The sequence below is a fragment of the Netta rufina genome (genome assembly GCF_964035555.1).
Source record: "Netta rufina genome assembly, chromosome: 6".
Lineage (NCBI taxonomy): Eukaryota > Metazoa > Chordata > Aves > Anseriformes > Anatidae > Netta > Netta rufina.
Window position 1 is genome coordinate 17,718,532 of NC_140129.1, and position 10,359 is coordinate 17,728,890.

The window sequence follows — 10,359 nt, forward strand, 5'->3', positions numbered from 1 at the left end:
CCTGCGGGGCGAGGCGTGCCCGGGGTGTGCTGCCTCATGCCCGGGGTGCGCTGCCCTGAGCCCCCGACCCGCAGCCACCCCGGGGACGCCCCGGGCGCTCGTGGTCCCTGCGGAGGGCGAGAAAGGCGCCTCCAAGTTGGTCTGGTTCGCCTTCTCCCTCCCGAAACGCCACCCCAGCGTTACCTTCGGGGCTCTCTGGAAAGCTCTCGGGAAGATGGCTGCGGTGCTGCCCTCCCTGCCATCCGGCATTTACCTCCAACCCAGCCGGACCACTGTGCCCTTAGGAACAGTGCTCGCACGCAGAGGACCGGGTAGGAGCAAAGTTCAAATATGCCTCCTTTATGAAATAATGAGTTTATTGCCTCCAGGAAGGCAGTAGTCCTGAATAAATAGGTAGCTTCTTTGTGCCGTTCCTTGTGACTGTTTAGCCTTACTGCATACGCCCCGCACAACCATATCTGAGCCTATTTTATACACCAGAAAACAAGGCAGGCTCCGCCAGCGTAATTATTATTACTGCTGGGAGAGGCAGCCCGAGGTTTCGCGTGTGGAAACGCCTCTTCATTAGAAACAGATTTACGTGGAAATTGCGGCCAAAAGATGGTTTGATCTGGAGCTAAAATTCCCTGAGATTTTTTGTCTTTTCTGAAATGTCAGATCGGGGCAGTATCTTGCATTTTCCCTGTCTCGGCAGCTCCGGCCAGCCCCAGTGCTGTGGTGCTGGAGAGGCTGAAGGCTGCAGGCACCGAAAGCCTGTCAGCAAGATGCGGGGAAAATCGATTTCATTCCCGTCCTAAAACAATAATCAGACGGCTTGGGCAATGCTCCCAGCCCCTCTGGTTGGGTTTCTCCTCTGAGGTTTATAACTGGACACACACAAGAAAAAAAAAAAAAAAAAAAAAAAAAAGCGAAAGCTTTCCCCCTTTCCCTCATAAAAACCTCTGCGGAAATGGCCATGGGGACAGACTCAGAAAAATAATCAAACCCACAGAAACCTCCGGGCTCGCCCCTCTCCTTCTCCTGCAGCACCCCGGGGTGGGAGGGAGTCCTGCCCGGCCCCAGCCCTGACCCTGGCCCGCAGCGGCCTCGGCACCGCCCGCTCCCCCCCTCCCGTTTGCCCGGGGCCGCGCCTGGACAAGGCCAAAGTCAGCGGCGCTGGAAGGGCAGGGCCCGGCCCGGCCACCTGGGGCGGCCACCGGCGAAGGCCGCTGCGGCTGCGGGCCGCGGCCAGGTTCCCCCGGGGCCGGGCGGCTGCGGGAAGGGGGCGGCGGCGGCCCCGCGCCCGGCCCCGCGCCCCGGCGGAGAGCGGCGACCCCCCGGCGGGCAACGGGGGCCCCGCTCCGGCCGTGCCGCCGGCCCCCGTCGAGGCCGAGCCGTCGGGGCGGGCGGCGGCGGAGCGGAGCGCGGGGCGCGGGGCCAGTCCCGCAGCAGCGGAGCGGGCGCGCAAATTCCGCGCAGGCTTTGCGCGGGCATCACGTGCCCTCCGTCTGCGGCTGGGCAGGGGGGCGAAGAAGGAATATCTCTCTATATATATGTATATTAAAAGGTTTATTTGGTAACCACTTTCTCCGATCTGTGCTCGAACAGGTTATTCCAAACCACAAAACAAGCAAGCGCCGCATGCTCTCCTTCAGAAGCAGGGAACACATGAAGGGACCAGCCAGGATTTACATAGCTGACGTCTTTACTAGGCATTATTCCTTTATTTTATTTTATTTTTTTCTGCAAAATGATGTTTACATACAGTTAAACGACATCGATTTTAGTTTAGCACCGCTCATTCTCCAGGGAAAGGGAGGGTAAGAAGCAGGAGAAAATCTATATAAAAGGAGAAAGAAAGGTAAAAGCTGATAATACAGGTTTCCGTGCTGGGCTGGCTTGTTTTCTTCATTTTGGCTAAGAACTCAGCATTTGCCAATTTACACAGGGATCCTACGCGCTTGGAGATTTTGGTTTAAATGGTAAAAAAAAAAAAAAATCAAACAAACACAAAACCAAAATCACACTTCCCGCATTTCAGCCGCGAATATACTCTACTCTAGGGGTGAACACTCCAGGCATAAGTTCATGCAGGACCGGGCGGACTCTGGTCTAGTACATAGAAAGCGCCTGCTCACGCATTACTACTCTTTTCTTTTTCATTCGTCGGTTCTGAAACCAAATTTTAACTTGCTGATCACTTAAATTCAGTCTGTTTGATAGTTCTTTCCTCTTCTGTCGGTTAATAAACTCATTGAGGAGAAACTCGTTTTCCAATTCAGCAATTTGTTGTTTTGTGTAAGGTTTCCGTTTCTTTCTTGATCTCCCCTGGGTGGGGCACCAAGGCAAACCTACAACAAACACGTCGATAATTTAGTGGATCATGTCTGTGTATTAAAGAGAATATGCAAAAAGCGGCAAGATAACAGGGCAAAACTAGGTCGGTAAAATCTGGCAAAGCACATCTGACAGCACAATTCCTATCTAGCTCCGAGTCAGATTAAGCGATTACCATTCCGAATGGCTTACGGGGGGGTTACAAAACAATTACAGGCATCTCTTAGAAAGCACGTATCGCTAGGTCGCCTCTAACTAAAGCGAGATATTTAAGGCATACCATCCTGCACTGAAGGTCGGAGGCATGACTGGACTGCTGCGGGCTGAACTGTCAGGTTCAAGTTGACCGAATTCTTGATGTCCTCCTTTAGGCTGGAAGTGCAGGAGTTCACTTCAAAAAGAGTAGCCGAGCCATGCAAACTTCTCTGCAGGCTCGAGTGGTCATACTTTACGGGCTTTAAGTTGGCTGCGTGAGTAATAGTTGGGTCATTTGCGAAAGATTGCCTCTGCCTGCATCTTTCCTCTTGTTTGGAGGTCGCATCATGGGCGTAATATTTATTGTTTTCTTCCAGGCACTCTTTGTTGCTGTTGGAGTTGATGTTGATTGGAACAGAGCCGGGGAGGTAAGGCTGCGCCGCGCCGCTGAACGCGTGGCTCTGCGGCTGGGCTGCGCACGAACTTGAGCAAGTCCACGGGATCGAGCTTCTGGGGTAGGAAATGGTGGGCAGAGCCGCCAATTGACTGCCATTAGCCCGCAAATTAGGAAAATAAAAGGAATCTGGAGATTGCAAATTCAAGAGAGAACCAACGTAGCCAGATCTGTAGAGACTGCGATCACACATTTCCAACAAAGGACTTCAGCTGTTCTTACAGCAGTATTTAGTTACAACAGGGAATAAGCGGAAAGCCTGAAACGATTGGACGAAACTTTGCAGACAGGTTCTTCAAAGCCGGTAATTTCAGCACCGCCTCCAGCCACCGAGCCACGGCGTCCCCCCCTCTTTTTTTTTTTTCCCCTTTTTCCCCCCCTTTTAAAAAGTCTTATGATAACACTCGAAATATGAAAATACCGGACTTGCAAGGGGGAGGGGAAAACAAGCTCTCCGCTTCTATAAAAGTGCCTGGGACCGGCTGGCAAAGCTACAGCGCTAGCGGAAAGATGAGGGGGAACCAAACATTTGCCAAGGCGCAGCGGAGACCCGGGGGCTCCGGGCGCGGCCCCGAGCCGCTCAGCCCAGCGCACCGGCCACAGCCGCCGTGCGAGAGCCGCGGAGCGCCGGGGACCGGGGCGGGGATGCCCGGTAACCGGGCAGCCGGCGGGCTGCGAGCAGCGAGCCGCGGCTCCTTCCGTCGGGGGCAAGGAGCTGCGGCGGTCCCGGGCACATGCAAGTGCCTGTGCCCCCGAGTACACCTTGTGCGCGGAGCGCGTAGTTTATCCCTTTTATATCCGCGTTTCTTTTAACTGCCGGCAACATGATATGCATCTGCATATGCTTGCAATTAACATCTTAATTGATCGGATATTACCGGGATTGTCATTCTGGTGCACTAATGACTAGTGGTCTCGGAGGTTTTCCTAGCGCGTCTGCCCTTTTTACCCCTTCTACATTTAATCCTCACTCCAAAGCTAGACGAGTTTTCAAGCAACGCTTCTAAAACTGGGGCTCGTTTAATTTTTTAAACAAACAAGAATAACAATATCAGCGACACGGAATTACTAGAGCAGAACGCCGAGGCTATAAATAAATAAATAAAATCTAAAGGCTGCAAGGAAGAAAACACCCGCTCTACTCTGCAGCGGAGGGGACGTGAGTGCTGCGGGGGGCAAAGGAGAGACAGCCTCAGCTCAGTACCTCGCTGCCATCTCCTAAGTCGCATCTCATGATTTGTTCTCCCCCAAGAAGAAAATTGCTCTTTACGGTCAGCCGTTTGGGGGGGATATATATAACATAATATATCTCACATTTCTGAGAGCTTAGACAAGAGCCCACTATACCGTTATCCCCCTTATTTTTCTCCTAGCTCCGGAGTACAAACAAAACCGTGTCTGAAAGCATCCTCCCGGGAGGTAGTTCGTGTCCTTTCCGAGCCGTGCGGGGGGCAGGCAGTTCCCTTCCCCGGCGACAAGCCGAGGAGCCGTGCGCTCCCCCCGCGCCGCGTCGTTCCCCGCAGAAGCCGGGGACGCCTCCGGCAGAAGCGGCCGGCCAGAGCCCGGTCGAGGCGCTTGGGATCCGCGGGAGGCTTTGAAGGCCCGGCCGGGCAGTGCTGGCCTCGGCCTCCTCTCCGACTGCATCCCCAGTCCGAGCGAGCAGACCCCCGGTGCTCGGCCTTCGTCACTTTCATTACTTCGCTTAAAAACTCGAACCTAGTTAACAGGTAGGGTTAATTTTCCCCGTTATTGTCCTGTTAATCATAGTTTTAATCTCGGTTTTATTTCTACGCCGACATCAGAGACGCTGCTCCGCTTGACATTTTCCTAATCAAATTCATCTCTTTGTTTAATGGGAAATTGGGGTAAATTCTGCGGTAATTTCATTGTCCTGAAAGAAATCTTTAAATGATTGCCCTCCTCTAGGCCACACAGGACCACACAAGCATCGCTGGAGGATATTACTGACCACTGCCTTTAATTTTTATTGTTTGAATTATGTCTCGGAAGACAGAAGGAACATTTTGTGTTCAAAGACTGTATTTTTGCCCGCAATAAACACGAGGAATGGATGTGAGTTCCCAGTTACCGGAAAGAAAGGTGACACTTTAAACTAACTTTTATGAGGTTAGAGAAAACAGAGCTTTCAATTAATGCTCATCTGTAATTGCTAATTAATGCTGCGAGAAATATGAAAAGCAAAATCTCGAGTAGCTGGAGACACAGCTGAGGAAAGCCATGTTTACGTTTAAGCCTGTAGGGAAAAGACCTGACAAAAACATCTTGTTTCACGGGAGATTTGCTGCCGCCGCGATGCAGATAGCCTCGGATGGACTTTTGCGATTTTATTTTATTTTTTTTTATTTTTTCCAGACACAGCCGGCTTCTGGTTTGGAGGGCGGCGTTTTAATGCAGCGGGTGTCCCCCTGTCTGTGTCTGTACAGGAAATATCACTGCTGAGGAACAGAGCGACCCGGAGCTCTGCTTTCACATGCTTCTTTTCGCTCCTTTTTTTTTTTTTTTTTTTTTTTTTTTTTTTTTTTAATAGGCAATGGGATCGGCCTCGACATCAGAGCTGACCACACCGTAATCTCGCTGGCGTAGTCCCCCGGCGGAAAGATGCGGGCTGCTCTGCGTGTGACCGCGCAGCCTCCCGTTCCCATCCATCACTCGCAATCACGGCTGCCTCGGCCAGCCCGGGGCTCCCTCGCCTATGCCAGGGGTTGTCCAGGAGATGGCAGGATTGCCTCAAACATGGCTCGGAAATCTCGCTGCCTGACAGCGCCGCGGCTCAATGGCAGCCCCGGCCGCCCTGCAGTGCATCATCAGCGTGCCACCGCGCATCTGCAGCCGACTTTCTCGAGGTGCCTGCCGAAGCCAGGAGCTCTGCCCCGCAGCCGAACCGCCTCGCCCCCTCCTCGCAGCCCCAGCTGGGGGAGGGGAAGGCAGCCCCGGGAACCGACCCCCGCCGCCCCGGCAGCTCGACGAGCGGCGCTGGCCTCGCTGTCCTACCGGCCTCTTTCTCAGTGTTTCCGCACGTTGTTCCAAGAGGAGCAGGAGGCTCCTCTCCATCTGGTAGCGATTTGCCAGCCCGCCCGGGTTTCCTCCTGCCCTGGGGAAGGGGGTCTCGGACGTGGCACGGCTGCGCCTGCTGGGAGGCCGGGCAGCGGCCGGGGAGGGAAGGGAGGCACCGGCGGGGCCCAGCCGGGAAAGTCGGCGGGTGAAAACTCCTCGGGATTAATGGGGCCGAAGTATGTGTGCTGGGGGAGGTGCCGGGAGGGAGGAAAATAAGAATTTAGGGAATCTTTCTCCTGCGGATAAAACAAGGCTGCACCACCACAGCGGGCTCTCAGGCACCGGCGCGACGCGGTCCCGGTCCCGGCTTCCCGGCATCGCACAGAAAGCACCGTTTGTGAAAGAACCGAGTGGGAAATCCTCCGGATCCGGTCGGAGAAAAGAAACCCCTCAAAAGCCGAGAATGTGCGAGCGGAAGAGAAGGGGGAAGGAAGAGGGCGGAGGCGGCGGGAGATAGCTCCCCGGTGGATGCAGCCGGCTGCCGAGCGGCCGGAGAGCAGCGGCCGCGGAGCTCCGCCGGGAGCACGGCGAGGGCCGGATCCGGCCCCGGGGGGCACAGGAAAGGCGCCGGGCAGCGGCGATCCCCGCACAGGGCAGGCAGAGCCAGGCCGAGGGGGGAGAGGAGAGAGGCAGGGGAGAAGCTGCCCCCCGGCTCCTTTCCCCGCGTACTTCTCGCCAGCAGCATTTCTTCCTCAAAATTACTTTTCCCGGCGAAAAGGCCCACTCGGAACGCCTTTCCCTCCTTCAATGAGACACTCATCCTTTCCTCCTCTCCTCTCCGAAGGGCCCTAAGTAGATCCCACGCAAGCCTGGAGCTCGCGAAAAGCCCTGCTGCGAAAAGAAGGCGAATTTCGTCCTCTTTTTATATATATCGAAAAGAAATCGTTTTATTAAAGGCGGTTCAGGAACAGTTTGGCAACATCATTAACAGCTGGGAAGTTCAGCCCATATTTCCAACACAGAGTAAAAGCAGACTTTAAGACAAGAAGAGAAATAAAAATGGTTTATGGAGAAACAGTCTTACTGTATGTCTTACCCACATACACTGGTAATCAAAGTGTTTAGAGCAATAGGATATTATAATAAATAATACTAGTTCGGAACACACACATTTTAATAATTAAACGAGGCACATTAACAGAGAGGTACCGCTTCTCTCTCCTAGTAGTTGGCTAGCGTGTCTGCCCACCCTGTGTATATCATAACATGCACACTAGGTTTAAAATAACACAAACTCAGCAAAGTCCTAGCCTTTCGGCCCATATAAATTATGGCATCTTTTGAAACTAATCATTTATTGCTTCTGTCATTAACACCCGTTTAGTTTTGCAAATTAAAAGTTAGCAGTTGAGCTTCACTTCTCCGACTAGGAGTTTTTTTTAAGAGCCGTGGTGGGAGGAAGGCGAAGAGACCCGTGCTTTTCCGGGCACACAGGAGAGAGCAGGCCGGGCGGGGCAGCCGCGCAGATTTACGCACACCTCTCGGAACCAGCTTCTCCCGGGCCGAGCCGAGCCGTGCCGGGCCGTGCCGGACCCCCCGGAGGCGCTCCACGCCGCGGCCGCGGAGCCCCGCGGAGAGCCTCCAACTGCGCGGCCGCGGAGCGCCGAAGCCTCCGGCTGAAAAACGAAAGCGCAGCCCTAAAAACCTGCGCGCCTCGGGAGGGAGATGGGCCTCAGCCCGGTGCCCCCGAGGAGCTCCCAGCGGGTTCTCCTCCGAAAAAGCCCCTCGAAACCCGACCGCGCACGTTACCGCTCCGCGCGGTGCACAGCTCCCTCCGGCTGCCGGCGTGCTCCGCGGGGGCTGGAAGCAGCTCGGCGCTGCACGGGTCCCGCTGCGGCTTTCTCGTGCTCTCCGACGGATATTTTTGTCCCTCGGCACGTTTTGAAGTTTACGGTAGCAAATCAAAACTGACACTTTTTGGCACTGGCTGTTGTTCAGAGACAAAAATTACAGACAACCCCCCATCCCCCAAGAGTTAAGCATTTAAGAAAGTTATGACTGTAACCGTTCAACGTATTTAAATTCGTTTATACTGGCCTAGAGGGAAGAACAGAAAATATAATTAATATTAATATTAATATTATTTTTTTTAAAAAAAGAAGAAACAGAACTATAAAGTCAAGGTTTGTCAGCGCTCCCTTCGACCGAGAGAAAAACGCTGACGTTCATGGAAATGGAAAACAATTCACAAAACTTCGCCACCGCTGGAAGGAGAAAAAAAAAATTAAATATGTTTTCAAGTCTTTCCAAAAGTCTTTAGCTGGTCGTAAATTGAGTTTATATATCCATCATTGTCCGCAACTAATAGATCAAGAAACGTTGTCTTTCAGTTTGGAGACTATTTTCTTATCCTTCACCCTCCTGTTCTGAAACCAAATGGTAACTTGTCTCTCAGACAGGTTTGTGGCTGCGGATATCCTTCGCCTCTTGTCCTTGTTAATGAACTTGTTAATGGCATATTCATTCTCGAGTTCTTTAAGCTGGAGTTTTGTGTACGGCACTCGCTTCTTTCTCCCACGCCGGTAGACACACATATCTGGCTGGTTTAGTGCAACGTCCCCTATTGTAAAAGACATTATGTGAAAAATTAGAATTTTATTACAGGCGTTTAAAGCTTAACTGATACTTGTTGGGCACTGGTTTTCACGGGCAAATAAATAATGCCAGGCTGTTTACAGTTTATTATTATTTACACGGCCACATTATTTGCGCGTTAGTAAAGCACCGAAACCTTGATGGACTGTCATCACTTTTCAGGCATGCATCGCTAGCGAGCATGCAGGACGGCGGGGGCACTGGCTCGGGGGCTGAGAGCAGGTCGGTCCTGGCAGTGCACAGACATCCCTTTGGTGTGGGTTTGTTTGCATGTGGTTTGTGCCTGCGTGCCCTCGCTACTCGCAGTCTCTTAAGTGCTCTGGGGCCGGGTCAATCGCCAGCCGGAGAAGCGGAGAAGCGCAAGCCTTCAAGCCATCATCGTCCTGCAAACTGCAAACGTAAATACAAACCGAGGCCCCGTTAGGAGAAGCAGAAGAAGGAGCCCGAGGCCGCCCGGCGCCCGCGGGACGGGGACGCGGGGCCCTGATGCTAAGTGGCCGGGGGGCGCCGGGTCTGTCCCGCGGGGCGGAAAGCACGGGGGGAGCTTTCCTCGGGGCGGGTGGGGGGCAAGGAAGAAATCCGCCGTCCCCCCTCTCTCTCTCCGCTCTGTGCGTGGCTGTGCGGCGTGTCCAGCTCGCCAGGCCGCTCCTCAGCCCTGTGGGGGGGAGGGGACGGGCGGGCGGAGGAGTGCGGGGGGGTTCGGCTCAGCCCGGTTCTCTCCCTCTCGTACCTGGAAAGGACGATTTCCAAAAGTGTGAGCTCTGTGTCTGATCTTTGGCACAGTAAACCTGACTATTCCAGCCATTAGCCAGAGTCCAGGACTGATAGCCCTCCATTGATATGTATGTTTCGTGTCTCGGTTCCCCAGAGCCAAACGTTGAGACCATGTCTATGTACCCAGGAACGTGCTGGTAGGGGGTTGTATAGCCCTGGTAGAAGGACACTTCCTTCGCCCTGGAGGAGACTTCATTGGCGGGGACACTCGTGCTGGTCAGACTGGAGACGTCCATGTACTTTTCCACGGGAAAGCCGCCAATGGAGGCATGGGGGGGAGACTTCAGGGCGTTCTGCTGGATCCCAACCCCGTGGGACATCCTGCAGCTATAGTATCCATTGCCAAAGTGATACCCATAGCCGAGCGCGGGGGCGGCGGGCGGCGCGCCGGAGCCCGGGCAGTCCTTGGCCGGGGGGTCTGCCCGCGCCGCCGCCCCCGGCCGCTCCCCTCCGCCGCCGTAAGCGAACCCCGAGGCGGCGGCGGCGGCGGCGGCAGCGGCGGCCGCGCGGCCCGTGTGCGCCGCCCCGAAAACGGGCGAGGAGAGAAAATTACGGCACTGCCCGGGGGCGCCGCCGCCGCCGCCGCCTCCGCCACCGCCGCCGCCTCCCCCGCCGCCGCCGCCGCTGGTGTCGCCGCGCAGTCCGTCCATCTCCCAGCTCGCTGCCTTGCTCATGGCCTTGCACATCGCGGGCGGCGGCGCGGTCCCCGGCCGGGCATGGTGCAAATTGTTATTTGCCTCCAACAGGTTGGATCCTGGCGGTACGTTTATAAAAACGAAGTCCACGTTGGGGGGGGGCCGGGGGTGGGGGCGGCCGGCTCCAGATTAGTTTGCCGCAGCCCGGGGGGCTGCTCATAGGCTGCCGTCGGAGCATGTGACCGGCCCGCCGCCCGCACTGCCCCTTTCGCCGCGCAGCCCCCGGCCCGCACCGACGGCGCCCCCCCGACGCCG

The 10,359-nt window shown here is 55.0% G+C and overlaps 2 protein-coding genes across 2 annotated transcripts; both read right to left on the bottom strand.

The window, feature by feature from the left end:
• Positions 1–2,091: 2,091 nt before the first annotated feature.
• HOXD12 (homeobox D12) lies at positions 2,092–3,158 on the bottom strand (the record flags this gene model as incomplete). The annotated part of the gene is made up of 2 exons (XM_084289530.1): positions 2,092–2,330; positions 2,597–3,158. 2 exons carry the CDS (start codon positions 3,156–3,158, stop codon positions 2,092–2,094), a joined length of 801 nt encoding a protein of 266 aa, XP_084145656.1.
• Positions 3,159–8,349: 5,191 nt separating this feature from the next.
• HOXD13 (homeobox D13) lies at positions 8,350–10,095 on the bottom strand (the record flags this gene model as incomplete). The annotated part of the gene is made up of 2 exons (XM_084289423.1): positions 8,350–8,600; positions 9,366–10,095. The coding sequence occupies 2 exons, from the start codon at positions 10,093–10,095 to the stop codon at positions 8,350–8,352; spliced, it is 981 nt and encodes a 326-aa protein (XP_084145549.1).
• Between the last annotated feature and the right edge of the window lie 264 nt (positions 10,096–10,359).